At 47.0% G+C, this 22,014-nt stretch overlaps 1 protein-coding gene and 1 long non-coding RNA gene across 5 annotated transcripts; one reads left to right on the forward strand and one right to left on the reverse strand.

Moving 5' to 3' along the window:
• The first annotated feature begins 202 nt into the window (after window positions 1-202).
• Window positions 203-3,120, forward strand: LOC112886657. 2 transcript variants are annotated; one of them, XR_003227413.1, is made up of 6 exons: window positions 203-329; window positions 420-685; window positions 930-1,020; window positions 1,663-1,975; window positions 2,129-2,335; window positions 2,531-3,120. It is a non-coding gene; the product is annotated as an uncharacterized LOC112886657 (long non-coding RNA). The 2 variants fall into 2 exon arrangements; XR_003227414.1 differs by having other exon boundaries at window positions 2,911-3,120.
• A 542-nt stretch (window positions 3,121-3,662) lies between these two features.
• Window positions 3,663-6,582, reverse strand: LOC112886656 (putative mannan endo-1,4-beta-mannosidase 5). Of its 3 annotated transcripts, none has more exons than XM_025952620.1 (6): window positions 6,317-6,582; window positions 5,923-6,193; window positions 4,850-5,044; window positions 4,613-4,735; window positions 4,297-4,508; window positions 3,663-4,184 (listed from the first exon to the last, which is right to left on the reverse strand). In XM_025952620.1, the coding sequence occupies exons 1-6, from the start codon at window positions 6,520-6,522 to the stop codon at window positions 3,749-3,751; spliced, it is 1,443 nt and encodes a 480-aa protein (XP_025808405.1). In that variant the 5' UTR covers window positions 6,523-6,582; the 3' UTR covers window positions 3,663-3,748. The 3 variants fall into 3 exon arrangements, with proteins under 3 accessions (XP_025808405.1, XP_025808406.1, XP_025808404.1); XM_025952621.1 differs by having other exon boundaries at window positions 3,663-4,141; window positions 5,923-6,196; XM_025952619.1 differs by having other exon boundaries at window positions 5,923-6,196.
• Window positions 6,583-22,014: the final 15,432 nt, after the last annotated feature.

Raw genomic sequence — 22,014 nt, forward strand, 5'->3', positions numbered from 1 at the left:
GGCTCCTTGGAATTTTACCACATGCTAGCTAGACACATTACTTTGTCGACAGTTAGTTTAGTTATGTCCTTGATTGCCAAAATGAAAAAGATAGCTTGATCGAGATTTTAACCTTTTCTTACTTCTATTTTGTTTCATTTAAAATATTTGAAGTGCATATTTTAGTTCTCGAAATAGTTTACATTGATTATTTTCATGTCCCTGTATTTCAGGTTCCTACCCTGTTATCATAGGGGTCTCCTATGCCAGCGAATATGGAAAAGTTTACTAAATGTATGTTTGGATGTGCCAATCTGTTGCACAATGGATGAAATCGGATGCTCACGGAGGTATGTTTCCTCCTAAAATTTAGCACCAAGGGAAGTATAATCGGTCAGATATATACTGCAGATTAATAATTGCGTTTTGTTTCAGTTTAGACCCTGTTGCAGCCGGGTCGTCCAGACGCGCGGGGGCCGCCACCGTAACACCGTTCCTGACGCGCCGGACGGTTCCCCTGCGCCACTGTGGCCGCGCCGTCCCCGCCGTCCTCGCTACGCCTCTTTTGCCACGCAGCCGCCATCGCGCCGTGACGCGTCCGACGGCTCCCTGCGCCGCCGAGAGGCTGGTGATGATTTGGGTCCGAGAGGCGCCGCATGTGGTGCCTACAGGCCTTGTGTTGCTCGGCGACCGCCAGCCGTTTCAGGTACTTTTGCCTTCCTGTAGGAGATCTCCTAATCAGACATTTTCTTTCTTACCGGATTTTCAATCCCTGGTCGCAATTGGCCATCCATGCTGTTGATTAGGATGTTGTGTTTTGCATGTCAAATAGGTGTTTGATAAAATGACCATGTGCTATATTCATACCCGCTGCTACAGTATCCCCCGTGTGCCTACTAAATTCACTTTCTCTTTACTTATATAAACCTGATTTGTACTGGCTGCTGCAGTTTCCTATTTTTTAACAAAATATGAGGTGTCAAGGTGTTGCGCTACGAGGAATGCAGCTGCGCTCTGATTAGTTTTGCCAATCAATTTAAGGTGATGATCTATACTTTTGTAACACTGGTTTTAGAAGTAGAAGCAGCAATTTTTTTATGCATATTGTCGCTCACTCATTTCACTCCACTCGCTATGATGTTTGAAAGTTCTTGGCTGTTTAACTAACATACATTTTGGATTCAGAAGTTACTCTTTTAAGCTTTGATTGGTACATTCAGAAGTTACTCTTTTAAGCTTTGATTGGTACATTGAATTACTCTGATGGCTAGATATAATTTAAAACCTAAGGTAGATATGATTAGTAACAGAAGATGCCTTCTGTGAGGTTGAACTTACTAATGATAGTAATCAACTTTTGATTTTAGAATGGTTACAGGAAGATTCTGCAGAGCGAAATTTTGTTAGGAAATCTAAGAGAAATAAAGAAAAGCAGAAAATAGTTGATAGATTCAGCTATTGGTTCTGACATTAGGAATAAGGGATCATCATAAACTTTGCCATATTGTTTTCATGCTTGACTGTGGTAGCCTGACACACGAGTGCTTTCCTTATTTGCAAATGGTCACAAAGCTTTTGAAACAAATATTGATTCCAGTACTTTCTGTACCTGGTGATATGATTTTGCAGTTAAGTGATAGGTGTATATGATGCATATCCTCATAGAGGAATTATGTGTTGCAGGTTTGATAGCCTAAGCAATTTGTGTCAGTTTTACAAGAAGGAAACGGGTTGGTGGTTAAACAGCTTCCTGATACATTATTGCCAGTTTTTGTGTTGTAAAGGTTTGGTTGTAGATTAGTACGACTACTGTTTGTCCAGCCATGATGATTACAGAAGGTTGCCATCCATTCTAAAGATCATGGTTATTGTGCCACCCACATGGAGTGCAGTGGAGATGCTGAGCTCTAGAGTACATTGGTTGCTTGCTGTTGGTGATGATGGCAGCCATGAGCAATGGAAGCAGCATGTGGACCTTCAAGGGAATAATTGAAAGGTAAGGTTCACCCTTACTTCTGTTGTTGTTAATTTAACGCGCACGATCTAATTTCATATGGACTTTGCTCTTATTGAAATACGTGCTCAAGCATATTCCTGAAAGAGGTTATATGCTATGCATGCTCTTTTGAATTATTGTGCTGGTTGGCAGTCAGATGAGAATGAGCAGGAAGCGCTCCCAATAGCTGAAGTTGTAGGATGCTTCATCATTCAAATGACATTCAAGAAATGAACCTGAAGGAGGGCCAAATGAGTTGAGCAGGACATAGTCATGATGACTCCAGAGTGCTGATGACAGACGAGATGACATTAAGAGTTTCGAGAGAATGGCAAGATGGTCTAGAAAAGGAGGAACAAGGTATATATATTCATTCAGAAACTAATTTGAAAGAGATATATATGTTGGCCACTGCTGATTTGGAGGGGATATATATGTGATCTTTCATGGGTTGGAACTGGTCCTGACATTACACCGATGGGAACATGAAACAGTCTTGATGCCATTGGTGATAATCTTATTTCAATTTTTTTTGACATATGTGACTTTTTGTAGGGCAAGTAGGTGACAAGCATGCTTACACCCATGTGAGAGTTTTCGAATTTTCAGATGCTGATAGGATGCAACTAAACTACCTTCACCAGATTACTATGAATTGTGAACTCCAGAGCTTTCTGTTAAGTTGCAGTACATGCTTCATACTTGCATATAATATATGAGAATTCTTAATAGCACTTTGATTGTTTTATTCCTAAGTAACCACAGCTCTTTTTTTTTTGGTACTGCACCCTTAGTTTTTGAGTAAACACTGACTGCTACATCATACTGCCTCAAAATACTACTGATTGCTTACATCATACTGATCTTGAATAACTGAATCATTTGTTCAGCTTCTAATTATCAGATCTTTTACTGATCTCTTATGTTTGTGATAGGGGCTTGAGGAGGAAGAAGAGGTTTGAGGTGTTCGATGAGAAAGGGCTAATGGTGGTAGCTATTATTCTAGCAGAAACTAATGTAGAGCTTGTCGTTATGGGGTGCTTTATTTGTAGCAAAGAAACTTTAGGATTACTTTAGTGGTAAACCATGATGGTAGCTATGAGACTTCATCCATGTGAGGACAGTCGTCAAATACATATCGTAAACCTGCTGAAATAAAATAACCTTCAATTCCTTGGATTTTGTGTGCAATGCAAACTCCACTTAAGAAAATCTCATTCTACGCTGCGTCGACATTACGAGTCATTCCCAATCTGATGCTTATGAAAGGAATTTGTTTCACCCATAGCAACGTACAAGCACGAACCCAGTTGAATGAAGAAAGAGGATGGAGCCGGCGCCTAGTTCGTCGACGGCGCGGACTCATGCTCCAAAGCGAATCGCCTCCTCACACCCCGCATGAGCGGGATTTTCCCACGCCGATGGCGGCAAAATCTTCTACAACACGCCATCTTTCCTCCCCAAATTTTCCCCCTCTGCCTCGTACCTTAAAAGCCACTAGAACCTGCATCTGCAGCACGAGCACCATGCGGCAAGAAGAGAAGCAGGCGGCGGCGGCGCGTGAGCTGCTTGATGCGGCGGCGCGAGCGGAGGGCTGCTGCGGTGCATGCGCGGAAGGGCTCATCGTTGACAGGGGAGGCGATGCAGAAGGCAAGGCGGTTGCGCAGCAGCGGAAGGGAGAAGCTTATTAAGTTCATGATGAAGTTATGGGCGTAGTATTCAACTAGCCAAACATAGGAACATCCTAAGTTAACAGCTCATCGTGGAACAGGATCAGGTCATCAACATCCTCCGAGTCTCCGACTGCTCCTCCTCCTTCCTGCACCCCCAGCGGCAGCTCCACGCGCACCTGGAGTTGAAGACCACCAGCCTCTTGGAATGCGCTGACATGATCCCCGCGGTGGCCTTCGCTTTGGGCAGCACAACACCGTAGCCGTCGTCCATGTATTCCGTCCCCTCCGGGAACACCTGCCAGAGCAGGGCCCCCGCTCCGGCGCCGCCACGGCGCGTCGAGTCCAGGAGCAACCCGTACACCGCCTGGATGAACTGGTCCCTCGACGTCGCGTTGAAGGCGCTCCGGGCCTTGGTGGACACCCCGAACTCCGTGAACACCACCGGCATGCCGAGCGCGCCCTCGGCGTCGGCGATGTGCGCCTGCATCCACGACTGCGCAAACTTGAGCTGTGCCTCCACACTCGCGCCCGACATCCTATATATACAAAGGTAATAAACCCATGCCGTGAATTTTGTACGAGAGATTGAGATCTACCCATGCATCGGTCAGTGCAAATGCCCGGTAGTGGTACGATGTGCGAACTAACCAGGTGTCCGGGTAGATGTGAACGGAGGCGAAGTCGACGCCCAGGACTCGGTGGTTGCGGATGAAGTCCGTGCCGACCTGGCCGGCGTAGGTGTTCGGGTTGGCCTGAAGCCGTGCCGGTGACGAGGGGCCGTAGAAGCCCTCAGCGCCGACCTCCAGCAGGTGATCCGGATCGATGGACTTCACATGGAAAGCCATCTCTTGGATCCACGCCTACATACATTACTAGAAAATTCAGCCCCTGAAAATGGAATGTGAAGCAGTGGGATCGTCGGAGAAGAAAAAGTATGCGCTCTTGCTATTGATATACCACGTACCTGCAGCTTGTTTCCGGTTGGATCCGACGTGCAGCGCTGTTCATTCATGAGCTCCCAGGCGAAGATGGTTGGGTCATCCTTGTACGTCACGTTCGTGTACGTGTTCACCCTCGTCAGCATGTTCTAGTTTGCACATTATATCTCCACTTGTCAGTAACCAATAATTTATAAAAGTTGCATCTCATCATGTCAAAAGGCTGAATGCAGGCATTTTGCAAGATCTACATGTGTTTACACCTTGACGTGGTTCTTGAAGTAGCCCTTTACGGTTTGGTCGGAGAAGAAGTCATCGTCGGAGGTGAGGTTGAGGCCGGCGTCCCTGGCCCATTTCACGTACTGCGCCTTGCCGCCGTAGCCGTCCCAGTTGTTGATCAGCGACAGTATCAGCCTCATCCTGTACTTCCTTGCCTCGCTCACTACGAAATCCAACGCCTGCGTGTCCGGAAACAGGCAATTATCCATTAAGCTACTTCACGGACGACAATGACATTTGTAGCTAGCAACAGATAACGTACTGTTTTTATTTGGTCTTGGAAGCCCAATCTGATAATATAAATTAGTTCATTGCATCGGTTGCCAGTTAATTTTAAGTTGCTCTTCAATCTTGAAATGATTTTACTAGAAGTTAAACGTCTTGAAGATCTTTTTTTTTAGAACTCGTTGCATATGCTTAGCATCTGTCCTATCCGATCTAAAAAAAATATTGTCCGTCCTAAGGCTATGGTATGTTTGGATGCGGAATTGGCTTCCAGATACTTATGTGAAGTACAACAAATTTGAGTTGAAACCATACCAACAATCATAGAGAAATGCTCCCTCTTTGGCCCTCAAGAATTGAATTTATATTGGTCAAGTAAATTCAAAATCGTATGCTGTCCATCCAAATTGGAACTTGATTTAAAAGATCAAATTCAGATCTTATATATATTAAGTAAACCACGCCATCCATTGCTAAAAAAAAATATGACTATAGCGAAGCTGCATCAATAATATTTTATAGTTTAATTTTGACCACAATTTACAACAACCTATTTAGATTGGTCACATATATAAATAGTACTACTGAAAAATATATTTTCATGATATAGAAATTATTTTTATAATGTTTCATTACATTTTTATATAGAAATTAGTTTACAAAGTTCTATAATGGCTACCTATCCATGCTTGGAGAGCAAATAAATAAGCTAGTACGTTGCATAATGAACCATAATAATACAGTGCTAGTATAAATGTATAATGCAATGCTGAAATCGCAATGGCCGCTGCCTTTTAATAACCTTTAATTTCCTCGCGACCACCCAACTCACCTTGAAGACATCCTCGTCATAGACAGCAGGTGACTTCTGAAGCGCCCTCCAGCCACCATCGTTGAAGCCCCAGGTGCGGCACACCGTGAGGCCCACCGCCGCCGCTTGCTGGAAGACCTCGGTCACCCTCCCCCTGGTTGACGGGTCGGCAGCGAGGATCATCAGCCAGTACGCGTTGAAGCCGTTCACGTAGAACGGCCGGTCGCCGATGACGAACTGGCTGCCCCTGGTCTTGACCATCCGCCACTGGTCGTCCCGGAGGATCGCCTCGCTGCTAGCTTGGTACATTCATGCAGCATGCTCGCCACGGTGAGCTCGGTCGAAGTAAATTAAACATTTTGAGACGCGCAAGAGTAAGTAGCTAGAGAATACAGTAATAAGTTTGATCAGTTACCTGTTTACATCTGTTCTTTGGACAGGGGGCGGCGCATCGACATCGTTGCCGAGCATCTCTACACCATCGGCATGAGCATGGCTCCCATCTGTCAGGAGCAAAATGGTAGCTGCCACGGCAAAACATCGGACTAGGAAATGGATCAGCCAAACTTTCCCTCTTGATTTCTCTTTGAATAACATTGCCTCCATGAGCGTTGCAACCATACACACATACGGCTCACACCGCAAAAACGAGTTGAACTAAGGTCGCCATGCATGAGCGTAACATGAATATATTTATATGTACTTGCACTACCATCTATCGAACATATATATGCTTGTTGCAGCATTAGAGTTTGTGATGGCGGCGTGCTTTGATATTGGCTTGGAAGCAAGAAAAGCGAGTGAACGGTAGCTAGCTACCTCCTAGTTGGGGCAACGAGATGTAGAGGTAGCTGAGATTCATACACTTGGTTAGGCCAAGCTTTGAAGCAAAAGGAAGCGGTCAGTTCAGGTCCGGATGGGATGGAAACCAGGCGGGAACGAAGTGGCTTCAAAGGGTTGGTAGCGTGGCGTACGTGGGTTGGCGCACTACACCAGAATAGAATTGTCTTGGCGGTCTAAGAACCGCCAGAAAAAATAGTAAAACCACCAAGGAAATGATTATTTGGGGTGACGCTTTCACGGGCGATTTGGGGTTAGCTTCCACGCGCTGCCCCGCCTATACTAGTTCAAGACGAGCAGGAATCCAAGCTGGGCCATTTTTTTTTCCTCATATGCGGCAAAGGATGGTCACCGTACTGTGCGTGGATGGCATGAGCTGGATAGGCCAAACACCCACCAATTATTCTTTCGAAATTACCTCATTTTACTTTATGCTTAGAGATGTTGCTAAGAAAAGTTAACATTAAAGAGATATTAGCATATCTTGATATTAGTCCAAATAACAACTTGATATATATAAACAATCTTAGACATGGTCACTAAATGTCATCAACTCCTCGTTTGTGAAAATTCTATTAGTCATGTATGGTTTTATAAAGGACATGTGCCTGCTTGATGTGGGCATGGTGATGATTTTGATGCAAAATTTACTTGATGTGTGTATGGTGATTATTTACATGTACTTATAAATATAAGGACTAAAACAACTCTTACGTGCACTCATTCCATGGTTACATGTGTACTTGTTCCTTGTATCAACACTAAGAACAACAGGATAATGTATGTTGTGCAAAATCCATTTGTACAAGCCATCAAGATGTTAGCCCATCACATGCCAATTTTTAAAATAACTGAAGAACTAAGATGTGCTTTGTTTTGATAAAACTAAAATATGAATTAATTATTGAAATGTAATATAACACAAGTAAAATATATAGGCACACTTTCCTTGGTGGATCAAAACAAAGCCAAGAAAATGACAAGTTTCCTTGACGGTTCAACAAAACGCCAAGAAAATGACCAGTTTCCTTGGCGGTTTGTGGAAACCGCCAAGAAAATTATAAATTTCCTTAGCTGCGTACAAAATCCGCCATGGAATCGTGTTTTCTTAGCTGTTAACGAGCTTCGCCAAGGAAACAGGCTTTTTCTTAGCGGCTTAAACTTGGCCGCCAAGAAACTCCATGGCCGAGGCAAATCCATCCTAGTGTAGTGGCGGGACAAAACAAAAAGCTTCCTCATTGCGTGGCTGCCACTCAGTTTGGCCCAGAAACGATACGTTTTGAGCTGGGCCTTAGTACCACGGACCAATGCCGGTGGACTGGCCCAATTTTTAAGCCAACTCATCATCAGGCCTCAGCCCAAGCAGCCGCAGCACACAGCCTCTAATGCATGTGGACTTTGCTCAAAAGAAAAAAAAAAGCTAATGCATGTGGACTGAGTTCATGCGTGTTAATTACATTACATGGTCTGAGTTCATGGAAAAGCTGTCGCGAAAGTACATATGGCCTAGCGATTATAAAGGACCTCAGTAGCATCTCAAGTCTTAGATTCGACTTTATGTAGAAGTGAATTTTTTAGTATTTAACGGTGCTGTGTTTTCAGTGGTAGGCGACGTTCCCGTCGACAACAACAAGATGCTTGTAGTGACTTCGTCAATCTGCTAAACGGGTAGGGTTTGTGTACCTATGTTTATAGGGATGAGTGTGCGTGCGTTATTAGTGTCTGAGTTGCACAGTGTAATTAAAAAAACAATCTGCTAAAGGGGTAGGGTTTGTGTACCTATGTTTATAGGGATGAGTGTGCGTGCGTTATTAGTGTCTGAGTTGCACAGTGTAATTAAAAAAAAGCCTTGGCTTGGTCTTCCAAAATCAATAAAGATGAAAGAGCAAGAGAAACGTACCGGAAGACCTATCAGTTTGGCATCATGAAGGGACCAAGTCAACGAACCAAAAGTCTCCCTTGATCCATCATTACATCCGAACTGGTCAAAACAATGTTTCCAGCATACGTAGCTAGGGCACCCCACAGGTACTACAAAGTCAAGGTCACCAGCCAGCTGTTACACAAAGGAACGAAATCATCAAAGTCATCGTTTTGGCCATTCTGAAAACGTCCGACGGGACAAGCTAACCGTCGAGCGTGACATGCTAATGTAATTATAGGCTGTAAATAAATAAATGGACTATGGCTAGCTGCTGATGCCATGCATGATCAGCAACATCTTCCGTACCGTATTTGCTTGTATATATGCACTCGAACTTTGGGTTGGTGGGGCTTCTCCATCTGGCAGGCCTTGCACACCGAACCAATGCAAGTTTGCTTTTTTTTACAGGACTCTAAATTTGTTGTTATTTTTCTCTTGGAGAGAGATCCATTTTACAAATTTCAACTATTCAGGTTAGCTTTGTTTTCAGATTTTGACTATATATCATACACGCTACAGAATTCGCATATGTTGCTTAAAAGCGTGAGACACCGGCTTGTGGCGTCAAGTAAGCCCATGATGGCTCACTCGCGTGTCTTCTTCCGTCCCTTCTTCCTCTCACTGCTTCCAGCACTGCCTTTTTTAAACAAATTAAACAGGAGAGCTGCCGATTATATTAATAAAGAAGATGGCTCCGAGCACTTCTTGCGCCTCCATGGGTAAGGTTAGGGTTAGGGGCTTAATAAGTTCAGGGCTTCAGGTTCAGGGTTGCCGGAGTCTTCGGTGAGCTCGCGGCCGTAGAGGGAGGCCTTGGATGAAAGGTAGCCGGCCGCGGAGGTAGTTCTCAGTGGGGCAGCAGCAGGTGGCGGGAAACATCCATTGGGCGGAGGAGGAGGTGGGGGCATCTTTGGCAAGCACCACGACGGAGCTGGGTTCGATCGGGGGATGGCAAATATGGGAGGCTCAGGGGCGAATGGCTGCGGGATGGAAAGAACACAATGCCGGGTGTGAGGTTGAAGGCGACGTAATCACCCCTTGCACGATTGTGAGCCCTGTGCTGGAGCGAGGAGGAAGAAGGTATATTGTGGGCTGCAGAACTTTCACAACGTCAAGCGATAAATCGTGATTTCATCACTGCAAGTGACGTATAATCACACGGTTGTTTTCAATCATGGACTATTAAAGGATTACTTTTCAACTCTCAACTGTTAAAACCATTAAGTTTCCAACCTCAGCTCAAATTTATGGTGTTTTCAGCTTCAATGTGTTGATGTGGCCATGTGGAAACTGGCTAAATCGCGTTTGAAATTCTTAATATTCTTGAATGGCTAAACCTTATGAAAATTATCACTTTTACTAAGTACTTTGTAACCTATAAATAAGTTTCTATAAGTAGGTCATTGTATTATATTATTTAAATGAAACTTCATAACAAATTGATTTAGATTTTTAATAATATATGCAACGGATTTTTTTCTTATTTAAAGTCGTGTATAACTTACTAAATTTCAGGAACTGTGATCAAATTTGGAAAATTAGTGTATCACTTTAAACAACTTTGAGAAAATATCAATTGCAGTTATGGGTATTAAAAAATCAATTTGCACCGAGGAGAACTAAAGTTTAATTAGTACACAAGGCATTGTTTTGTTTAGCTTTTTAAATGAAAACGTAGGAAACTGTTACTTTGTTTAAAATGCATAAATATATTAACTCTGTAGATGCTCCATTGTGGGATTAAGAAAAGAAATGATAAAGTCCTTAAGATATTCTACCAATTTTGAAAATACAATAACAAATTTAGTGTTCGTCATGCTATCACATGACCCAAAACCACTCTAAAGTCGAGCCAATTTGAAATAAATAGTTTTAGTAGACAATGGTTGAAAAACAAACAGTCTTGTTTGTACAAACTAATGTGGGATTTCATTGGTGCCATAATTATTCTGTCATACTACTAGTGGAGACTCCTTTTGGGGCTCCCACATTAATTATCATGAGACATGTTAAAACAAAATTAAAATTTAATAATCCTCATGAAAATAAAAAGTCTAACCATCAATTCTGTAGACTATAATGTTGGTGTTTTACCGGCAAGCCTGTTTAGGGATACCCTAAGGTAGTAGACATGCAGACAGGGTGTCGCTGAGATCAAGAACTTGAAAATGCAAGCAACACAGGGTTTAGATAGGTTCGGACCGCGATGTGAGTAATACCCTACATTCTGTATGGTGGTTTGTATTATCTTGGATTGATTATTGTTCAGAGGGGGTCCCTGCCCACCCATATATAGTCTGGGGGATAGGGTTACAGATATCCTAGTCGAATAAGCCTAGGAGTCCTATCCGAGTACTACTCGGGTAGTTTCCATCTGTCCCGACCAGTCATACTCGCATACGAGTACATTACAATGGATATAAGGTATGGGACAATACCCTATCCCTTATTCTAGAATATTTTATGCCATGTGCATAGTCCCATGGTCCTGGGTCTGACAAGCCCCCGAGCTCTTCGTAGCAGAGTCTACAGGCTTCCGAGTACTTCTTAAGTCGTCTTCGGTTTCTTTTGAAACTCTGTCTTGAAGGCGTCCTCCGAGTACTTTCTTAGTTGCTTCGAGGCTGTGAGTTGCTCATGCCCTGAGTAGTTTTAAGTTTTCTTTTATATGGAGTAGCCCCCGAGCCTTAGGTTGAATCGAAGAATTAGGCTAAGGGTCAAACTAGTCTTGAATCTTCTTTTCTTATCTTTCAAATATTTTTGAAAAATAAACCAGTCTTGAATCTTCTTTTCTTATCTTTCAAATATTTTTGAAAAATAAATCATCGATGACACGTGCCCTGCAGCCCCGAGCCTTGAATCCAAATCCTAAAGATTTGGAAAATGGATCCAAATCAATGTGGCATGCCTTGTAGTGTATTTTTAGAAACTTGACTTGATGGTTAAGATAGGAAAAATTGGTTTGAAATTCGAAAACCCCTTTTTTCGGCATAATATCCTTGAAAAATTGTTAATCAAATAACTTCCCCAAAATTATCCTAAATTACCCCTCAAAACACATCATATTCCAAGAAAAACTCCTCAACTTCCGCACAGTGAAACTGGGTCCGCTGCTGGTTATTTAACCATGCGGTGATTTAGGGTTAACTTACCCTTTTACTCACCTCCCCACTGTGTGAGCCCTTCGTCATCCTCCATCTCCCAGCCACCGCCATTTTCTAGATGTAAATCTAGAACTACGCCTCCTCTGCTTCCTCCTTCCTCTCGTATTTCCCTCGCCGTAGTCTCCCCTCTCATTCTGTGCGGATCTCTACCTCCTCACTCCTCAGCCCCTGAGCGCATGCGGATGAAGCGAGTCCTGACATAAAGGATGGGAAACAAGAAAACCGCTACCAAGGGAGACAAGCGCAAGAAGGAAGAAGCTAAGACCGCAAATAGCAATTGGATATACAGTAAGTGCTCCAGAAACGATCTTTTGCATCTTGTTTTTGAGGGTCTTCTTCGAGAAAAAGATGTAGTGCAGTGGCATCCATCTTTTCATCAACCTTATCCACAAGAGAATGTTGATGAAATCATTCTGTTTCAACACTTTATCGAAAGGGGATTGGCCCTACCCGCCTCCAACTTCTTTCGTGGCCTTCTCTATTTCTATGGTCTTCAACTCCGTCATCTCAACCCAAATTCCATAGCTCATGTAGATATTTTTGTTCATCTTTGTGAAGCCTTTCTGGGCATCAAGCCCCACTGTCAGACCCGGAGCTACGGGGCTATGCACATAACGTAGTTTAAACAGGACTAAGAGATAAAGCCCGTCTTATCTCTTATTTATATTGTTTTCTACTCGTTTGAGTAGGAGATAAAGATAGTCGGTACAGAAGGAAACTACCCGAGTTATACCCGGGTATGGTAACTTGGCTGGTATTGATAAGATCCATGTAACCCTGACCTCCCGGATATATAAGGGGGGCAGGGACCCATTCAAAACATAACTTCTACACCCAAGGGAATACAAACCACCGCACAGGACGTAGGGTATTACGCACCTCGCGGCCCGAACCTGTCTAAGTTTTGTGTTCCTTGCACCTTCGAGTTCCTGATCTCGGCGTTTCCTCACCTAAATTTACCACCTTGGGCATACCCCTCGGTGGGCAGCCGGTAAAACACCGACAGCTGGCGCGCTAGATAGGGGAGTGCATCGAAGATCCACCGGCGAACTCGATGGCGTCTTTCCAGTTCACCAGGTCAGTACCTTCTCAGGGTACAACGTTTGTTTTTGGCTCGTGGGTCTGCATCGCAGATGGAGCGGGCAATTTTCGTCGATCCCTCATCGACATGAAGCCAAAAACTCCCACGGTGGGTCCTCGCAGCGACCTTGACAAGTTCATTGATGATCTCGACGACTTGTCAATCCATGCATCCACTGCGAGAACCGAGGTGGAGTCTGCTTCCGGTGTGACTTCATCCGGCGCTGCGGCAACCTTCCTTGGGTTGGACTCGTTCCAATCTAAGGATTCGCGTAGCTGATCACGACTCGGTCCATGCAATTTGGCCATTGATCTCCAGGAGGCCGACATCTCCGAGTCCCTCTCTGCATTAGAGAAGGACTTGGACTCTCTGCTCCAACTTGAAGGGCCCGAAGCCACCGCACGTCGGGGGGCTTCGGGTTGTTTTGGTGCCAGCGATCTGATGATCACCTCCACCCCGGAGGGGCGTTACGTGCATTGGAAGGGCATGAAACCTTCTGATCTACTCGAGGCTGAGGATTGACTTGTGGCCCACCTTGAGCCTTTGCCTTTTCAGGAGGGTAGACCGTTAGCCACCGTGGTGGAGGAGTCGATTGAACTAGTTGATGAGAGCTCAAACGAGCTCATCTCATGCCAGGTGCTGATGGCAGAAGGAGGTAAGGATGATGGCGACTTGCCCATCGATGAATTTGATGCAGTCTCCGAAGACGAAGCCACAGCCAACACCGGCGACGAAAATGACACCGATCGTGAGGCACGGAGGACCCGGAACAGGGCTCGTGCAGCTCACCGAAGGAGGGTCAATGAGCGCATGCGATCCATGCATCACGAGCTTGACGCCGAATTTGCTGTCGTAAGTGAGCGGGGCTTCAGGACTCCGGTGGCCAACATCGCCAGAGTTATGGCCATACTCGAGCGCAGTAACGATTCGAACGTGCGTCAAGAACTTCGTTATGCGCAGAGGGCCTGGATTCAGCTTGATCAGCAAAACCCGGCGTCTACCCTCAGGGAGGAGCGCGTGGGCGAGAGCCGAAGCCAGGCTCACAGCCGAACGGCAGGCGGCCATCCTCGACCTCAGCGTAGCAACAACAACAATGCTCGCGGGAGTCAGGCTCCTGGCGGGAGGCAGCAGCCACCTCCAGGAGGTAACCCGCGACAGGCCAATCATCGTCCTCCTCCAGAAGACCTGCGCCAGCACATCAATGAAGGCCGTGATATACGGTCCGTGATCGATTTCCTGGCGCAAAGTACGCGAAGAAGTGGAGACAGAGGGTACTGACTGCAGCGACCGTTTCCCAGCTTTCTTTGCATGGTTTAGTAGCTACAAGTACCCTGAGGGCTTCAAGCCGATTGGCATCACCAAGTATGATGGTAAGCAAGCTCCTCAGCAATGGCTACGTTGCTACTCCACCGCGATTGAAGTATCAGGGGGCTCCAACATCACCAAGGTCATCTACTTCCTGATGGCTTTGGACCCTGCACCGCTCACGTGGTTGGAGAGCCTCAGCAACAACTCGATCGACTCCTGAGAGCGGCTCAAGAAGGTCTTCATCAACAACTTCCAGGGGGCGATTGTTCGTGCAGGTACTCATCACAATCTTGCTCAGTGTAAGCAGGAACGTAACGAGCTTCTACGGTCCTATACACGCCATTTCTTCAATGTCCGCGCCACCATTGCGAATATCTCGGAGGAGGACATCATCAACTGCTTCTACAACAGCATCACCGATCCAGGCATCTACAAAGACTTCGGGCAGAACAGGCCGAAGACTGTTGCGGGGCTGCATGACATGATGCACGACTGGTCCGAGCAGGAGGAGAATATGGGGTAGCGGTTCTTGAGGCGCCAAGATGGCAATCTGAGGCGTCCTCATGACAACCGCAACGATAAGAGCCAGCGAGACTATTCGGGTCCACCCCGAAAGCGCAAGCCAGATGATCAAATCGCGGCTGTTGATCATCCCTCGCGGGGCAAGAAGTCATCGACGCAGCAGGAGTTCAAGAAGCTCCTGCAGAAGAAATGCCCATGGCATCCAGGTGCCAATCAAGCGGCAATTGATTGTTACCACCTCCGGAGGACTTTTAGCAATTCCGGTGGTGGCAAGAAGAACAAGAAGCCAATGGACAAAGAACCCGAAGACGACGACCAAGGGGACCAAGGGCGCAACCCGAAGTTCCAGGATGCTTTGAAAACCGTCAATGTCATCTTCGGGGGGGGGGGGGGGGATGGAGACTTCGGTTCCAGGAGGGAACAGAAACTGCTTCTTCGGGAGATCATGTCCGTCGAGCCGGCGGCACCACGACCACTCCGCTGGTCGGAGGTGCCTATCTTGTTCTCCCCCGATGATCAGTGGACAAGCTTTTTGGAGCCCGGTAAGTTCCCCCTGGTTCTGGACCCGGTGGTGGCAGAGGTCAGACTCACCAAGGTGCTCATCGACGGTGGGAGTGGTCTCAACCTCATCTTCGCCAGCACTTTGAGGAAAATGGGTCTGGACTTCATGGACATGTTGGTTCCAAGCAAGTCTCCTTTCTACGGTATTGTCCCAGGTAATGCGGCGCACCCACTTGGCATAGTGGTTCTTCCAGTCACTTTCGGCACGAGGAGAAACTACCGCACCGAGTTCATTAAGTTCGAAGTTGCTAACTTCGAATCTTCTTATCATGCTATACTAGGTCGTTCAGCTCTCGCCAAATTCATGGCAGTGTTGCATTATGTTTATCTGCTTCTTAAGATGCCAGGACAAAGTGGGGTACTCACTCTCCGAGGCAACTTGAAGAAGTCATATGATTGCAACCAGGAGGCGATCCAATATGCTTCGACTATGCGTGTGCCAGATGCTTCAGGGGAAGTACTCGCGGCCGCGCAGCAGCTCTGCCAAGCCGGGCTGGAGATCCCTTCAAGAAAGGCCAGCAAGTCGAGCATCCATTCGACTGGTGACGTGGCCCTCAAGTCGATCCAGCTCCAGAAGGGTGACTCATCTAAGACCGCCGTCATTGGTGCGGGCTTAGATGAAAAATAGGAACTCGCGCTCGTCAGTTTCCTTCGGGCTAACCGAGACATATTCTCTCGACAAGCGTGAGGCAATTAAATGGGAAATATGATTCATCCAGAGTGGGTCGCTAATCCTGTCCTTGTAAGGAAAAAGAATAATGAATAGAGAATGTGTGTTGACTACACCGATCTCAACAAGCATTGCCCAAAAGATCACTTCGGGCTACCGTGCATTGATCAAGTCGTCGACTCGACGGCGGGTTGTGTACTCTTTTGCTTCCTTGATTGTTATTCAGGATATCACCAGATTGCGCTCAAGGAGGAGGATCAAATCAAGGCCGCGTTCATCACCGCGTTTGGGACTTACGCCTACAAAACTATGTCTTTTGGTTTGAAAAATGCAGGAGCAACATATCAGCGTGCTATTCAGATGTGCTTTGCCGATCAGCTGCATCGAAACGTTGAAGCCTACATGGATGATGTGGTCATCAAGATCAGGAATCCCGATGGCCTGATTGCAGACTTGGAAGAGACATTCAGCAGCCTACGCAGGTTTTGGTGGAAGCTCAACTCAACTAAATGCATTTTCGGAGTACCATCAGGGAAATTGCTCGGGTTCATCGTCAGCAACCGGGGAATTAAAGCCAACCCTATGAAGATTTCGGCCATCACTGATATGGGGGCTCCGGCCAGAATCAATGATGTGCAGAAGCTAACAGGCTGTATGGCAGCCCTGAACAGGTTCATCTCCTGGCTCGGGGAGAGAGGACTACCCTTCTTCAAGCTCCTGAAGCGCCAAGACAAGTTCCAGTGGACGGAGGAGGCCGAGTGTCACACCCGATCTACGAGGACATAAATCAAGCAATCATATATGCGCCAGGATCAAGTCACGCATATATACAACAGAATTATCAAGATATCACAACACATATCACGAAATAAAGGCATATAAATTGTAAATGAATATCTTTATTACAACTGAATCAAGAATCAGTTCAAGGAGTGCGGAAGCGTAAAATGAATACATGAAGAACAGGGCGCCACAGGGACGTCGGCTGGGAGACAAACGTCTAGAAATTGTCAAGTCCGCTGATGTAGTCCTCCATGTCGCCTGGTACTGAGCAGCAGTCGAAGATATCCCAAAGAGAACAGAAGAGTAGAGAAGGCAAGTATGAGTACACAACTTGTACTCAACAAGTATAACACGAATGATGAGGCTCTACGGTTAGCTAACTCAACTGCATTAGCTTTTAATCTTGGCAAATTTTATTAAAGCTATTTTCTACAAGCGGATGAATTATCATAACCCAAGTTACAGAAATAATTAATTAAAATTAATCATGAGTCTACTGAAATCCAAACCAAACCACCAAAGACAAACCCCACTAATCAGACGGAGGATCTAGGCCGCTCATAACCGTGAGCACGGCTAGTATTCCAGTTTTACACTCTCGAGAGGTTGCACAACTTTACCCACAAGTCGTGAGTTACGCTAGTTGTTCATCACACTTCCTTAGGTGAGATGACTAGCAGGCACACAATGAGACCGTTACAAAGGATCACATTAGTAAGGTGTAACCGCTAAGGTTTCTGGATCAGCGACGATGGGGCCCACCTCACGGGGGTACAAGCTCACAGCACAGACCAAGCCGGAGGAGCAGCGACCATTGAAGCTTACCACCCTTCTTGCCCCGCAGGTAAGTTACTCCCAAACTAAAATGCCCTAATTAGTAAGTCAAGACCGTCCTATTCCAGTCTTGTGGTTGCGCGGTTGTCCCAGGTTGTCGCTCTATGAACCGGTCCTTATGGAGAGTGGCCAACCAAGCACTAAGCACCGTGCTGGCCCCCCTAAACCATATTTCTAATAAAATATATTTTAACGAGGCGTGAGCCGCTCAAGCACACAGCACAGATGGCCACTCTCAGAATCAAGTTGCATATATCATTAATCAAATTTAATTAAAAAGGACCATAAAATGTGAGAGCGCAGCACCTAGCACAACTAACCAAAATGCAACCTAAGGTATTTATATAAAGGATCAAAGTGGCTAGGAAATCCTTATAGGCATACAGTATTAAAATGCAGTATGAAATTGTATTTAAAAGTGATAGGATGTTCATGTTATACTTGCGTTCCTCAAAGTTCTCCTGCTGCTGCTCAAAGGGCTCTGAAGAAGGTGGCTCCTGGTACTCCTCCGGTGGCTCAACGTCTACTCACGATCGTAATGTCCAAGCATGGTCCACACAGGCACATACATGCAAACAAGGTCAAAAGATAAGGAACAATACAACAATACAATAAAATAGCACACAAAACTAAGCTAAAGCTATTCTATGCATTACAACGATTGCATGAGCGCGAAAACCACCTAAAACGGAGCTAAGACGCGAAAACTAGGGCTAAAACAAAGTCTAGAGGCTTAACTGCGAGAAAACCGAAGTTCCAGGGGGTTCTGCGCGAAAACTAGGGACTTATACACAATTAACCTATAGACGCAAGGTCTAACGTGCAAAAACTATAGGGCTGGACGGCGGACCCAAAATCTAGAAAGCTCAGGGGCTTCGATGCAAAAATAGGGGCTTAACTGGAATTACTTTTGAACTAACGTGGACTACGGGTTGATTTCAAGGAAACTCAGGGGCTCTTTAGCAAAGCAGCCATGCCGAAGGGGTACTTTCTAATCTGGGCTGTTGGATCTGGATCTAACGGCTCGGGTCGGTTAAGCGCGCGGGGCGGCGGTGCTGTAACACTGGCGACCAAATCCCGCGGCGGCGCGGCTCAGGGTTCGCCGGACTTCACTCTACATGGCGCCCCGGGGGTCAAATCGACCAGGCTCTGGGTCTGGCGTGATCAGCGCGTCATGTGTGGCCAAAGCGGGGCTCGGGGGTGCTCTGGGCTGCGCGCGCAGCGGCGGGGGCGGGTCTGCATGACGGCGCACGCCGGCGTGTATGCATCCGTGCAGTTCTGGGCATAGGAGCGGTGGCGAACGGTCATGTGCGCGTGCGCAGTGCACAGGCAAGGTAGAACGGGCATCGGGTGGGGTCGTGCTGCGCTGCAGAGGTGCTGCCACGGCAGAGCGACGGTGGCGGAACGTCGGCGACGGCGTTCCAGTCTCTGCGATGACCTAGATGCTACGACACCGAGCGCAACAGGAAGAGCAGGACCACGTGGTGCTCACCGAGGGCTCGGATTGACCAGAGAGGCAGCGCAGGGTGGTCAGCGGCGAGGTCCGAGCGGTGGGTCGGCGTGGAGCTCACGGAGGGGTCCGATGCAGGGCGTCTCCGGGCTTCTGATCCCCACGGGTTGGCTCGTGGTGTTCGTGCGGAGGTGCTACGGGGGTTAAGATGGTCGGGGAACCACCGGCGGCGAGGAATCGAGGTGGCGGGGCGTCTCACCGGCGGTGGTCCTCAGTGCAATTCCAGCCATTACACGGGCTGGGGTCGCGGGTCAAGATCTTGGGGAGCTTCCTGGCACCCAGGCGGAGCTGATGCGGGCCTTGGCCGGGGCTAGGGTGCAGCGGAGCGGCCGGTCAACGGTGGAGCAGGGAGCTCGGTGCTGCGGAGCAAGACGGGCAGAGGCTTAGGGTTTGGGGCGGCGGCCACGGGTAGGGGATAAGGCGCAGGGGGGTTTGCGGGTGCGTTTAAAGGGGAAGGCCGGGGATCTCGGGGAGGCACGCTCGGGGAAAGGCCGGCGAGGATCGCGGTCTGGTCGTTGCGCGGCCGGTGGAGTGAGGAGGAAGAAAGGAAAGGAGGAGATAGGCACCGACAGGTGGGGCCGGGTGGTCAGAGAGAGAGGGAAACAGGGCGCGGCTGAGGAAGGGCGCGGGCAGCTGGGCTGTGCGAGGATGGCCGATCGCGGGTTGGAGGGAAGAACAGGCCGGCTAGCTGGGCTGAGGGGGAAAGAGAAGAGCAGGCCGGGCTGGACTAGAAGCTGGGTTGGCCTTCCTACTTTCTTTCTCTTTTCTCTTTTCTCTTTTCTCTTTTCAAACTCAAACTCTAACCACGCAATCAAATAAAACTTATGCACCAGCATGAATGCACAAACATGTTGACCTGAAATAAATTTTAATTCTTTATGTAATTTTATTAAATTAAATGCAAGCTAGGCAAAATAAATCCTTAGAAAATTACTGGAGCCAATTTAAATTCATTATAAATCTCAGAATTTTACATTAGGGTGTTACACTGAGCGAGCCTTACACGACCTGAAGCATCACCTTCAGTCCCCTCCGGTCCTTACAGCACCATTGCCGGGAGAAGATCTACTACTCTACATTGCGGCAACAACTCATGTTATCAGCAGTGCTATTGTAGTCGAGCGAGGCGAGGAAGGTCATGCATTTGGAGTGCAGAGGGCTATATATTTCGTCAGCGAGGTACTCTCCGAATCCAAGGTTCGATACCCGGCAGTTCAGAAACTTTTATATGCAATTTTGATTACATCAAGAAAATTGCGCCATTACTTCGACGAATATCACCGTGATTACGGATTTTCCGTTGGCGGATATTCTCCATAATCAAGATGCCACGAGGCATATATCAAAGTAGGTAGTGGAATTGGGGGCTTTGTCTATTGACTTCAAGCCACGCATTGCAATCAAGTCTCAAGCTCTAGTCGATTTTATAGCTGAATGGAGGGAGAATCAAATTCCAACTCCAGTCGACAAGCCAGAGCAGTGGACCATGTACTTCGATGGATCTCTCAAGCTCGACGGCTGTGGTGCTGGAGTCCTATTTATTTCTCCACGGGGTGAACAGTTGAGGTATGTCCTCCAGATCCTTTGGGAGGTATCCAATAATGAAGCCGACTATGAAGCACTCCTTCACACGGGCTACGTTTGGCGATATCACTAGGCATCAAGCGACTTCTTGTATATGGTGACTCACTTTTAGTCGTTCAACAAGTCAACAAAGAGTGGGACTACAACAAGGAGACGATGGACGCTTATGTACAGGAAGTGCGCAAGCTGGAAAACAAATTTTCCGGCCTGGAGGTTCATCTTGTGTTATGGGAGCATAATGTTGGCATGGATATACTATCTAAGATGGGGTCTACTCGTGCACAGGTTCCAGCAGGAGTCTTTGTTCAGGAGTTAAAACAGCCATCCATCTAGTCTTCACCGCGGGTAACCACCGATGCGGGCCCTCAACAACTTGATCGGGAGGTTATGATGCTTGGTGAGGACTGGAGAGAGGCTTATATCAATTTCATCCGGGATCAAAGGCTACCGGCAGGGATAGACGCAAGGAGCGTAGAGGCAGCTCGTGTCATGTGCAGAAGTAAGGGGTTCATCCTAGTCGATAGCTAGCTCTACCGGCGTGGCGCTCGATCAGGCGTTCTCATGAAGTGCGTCACGAAAGAAGATGGCTACGACATACTGCGGGAGATACATGAGGGTGTTTGCAGCAACCACGCAGCTTCAAGAATGCTGGTGGGGAAAGCATACAGAGCTGTTTTCTGGTGGCCCACCGTAGTGTCCGATGCTGAGGATCTTGTGCGGAGATGCCAAAACTACCAATTCTTCGGCAAGCTGTCTCACGTCCCAACTCACAGTCTCATCACCATACCGCCATCCTGGCCATTTGCTTGCTGGAGTCTTGATATGATTGGGCCCTTCACAATGGTGCCAGGCGGCTTCACCCATGTGTTGGTGGCTATCGACAAGTTTACCAAGTGGATCGAGTACAAGCCGATAGCGAAGCTCACACCAGATCGAGTTGTTGATTTCATCTCCGACATGTTGCATTGCTTCAGCTTCCCGAATACCATTATCACGGACTTGGGATCAAACTTCACGGCCAACCAGTTCTGGGAGTTCTGTGAAAATGCGTGCATCGAGGTTAAATATGTCTCTGTTGCACACCCAAAGGCCAATGGTCAAGTCGGGAGGGCGAACGGCATGATAATTGATGGCCTCAAGAAAAGACTCTATGACGAAAACAGCAAGAAAGGAGGAAAGTGGATACACGAATTGCCACATGTCGTCTGGGGGCTCCGGACTCAGCCATCCAAAGCCACAGGACAAACACCATTCTTTCTCGTATATGGTTCTGAAGCTATCTTGCCGGCCGACATCATGTGGAAATCCCCAAGGGTTAAAATATACAATGAAGGCGAG

The sequence above is a fragment of the Panicum hallii genome, chromosome 3 (genome assembly GCF_002211085.1).
Source record: "Panicum hallii strain FIL2 chromosome 3, PHallii_v3.1, whole genome shotgun sequence".
NCBI classification, from domain to species: Eukaryota; Viridiplantae; Streptophyta; class Magnoliopsida; order Poales; family Poaceae; genus Panicum; species Panicum hallii.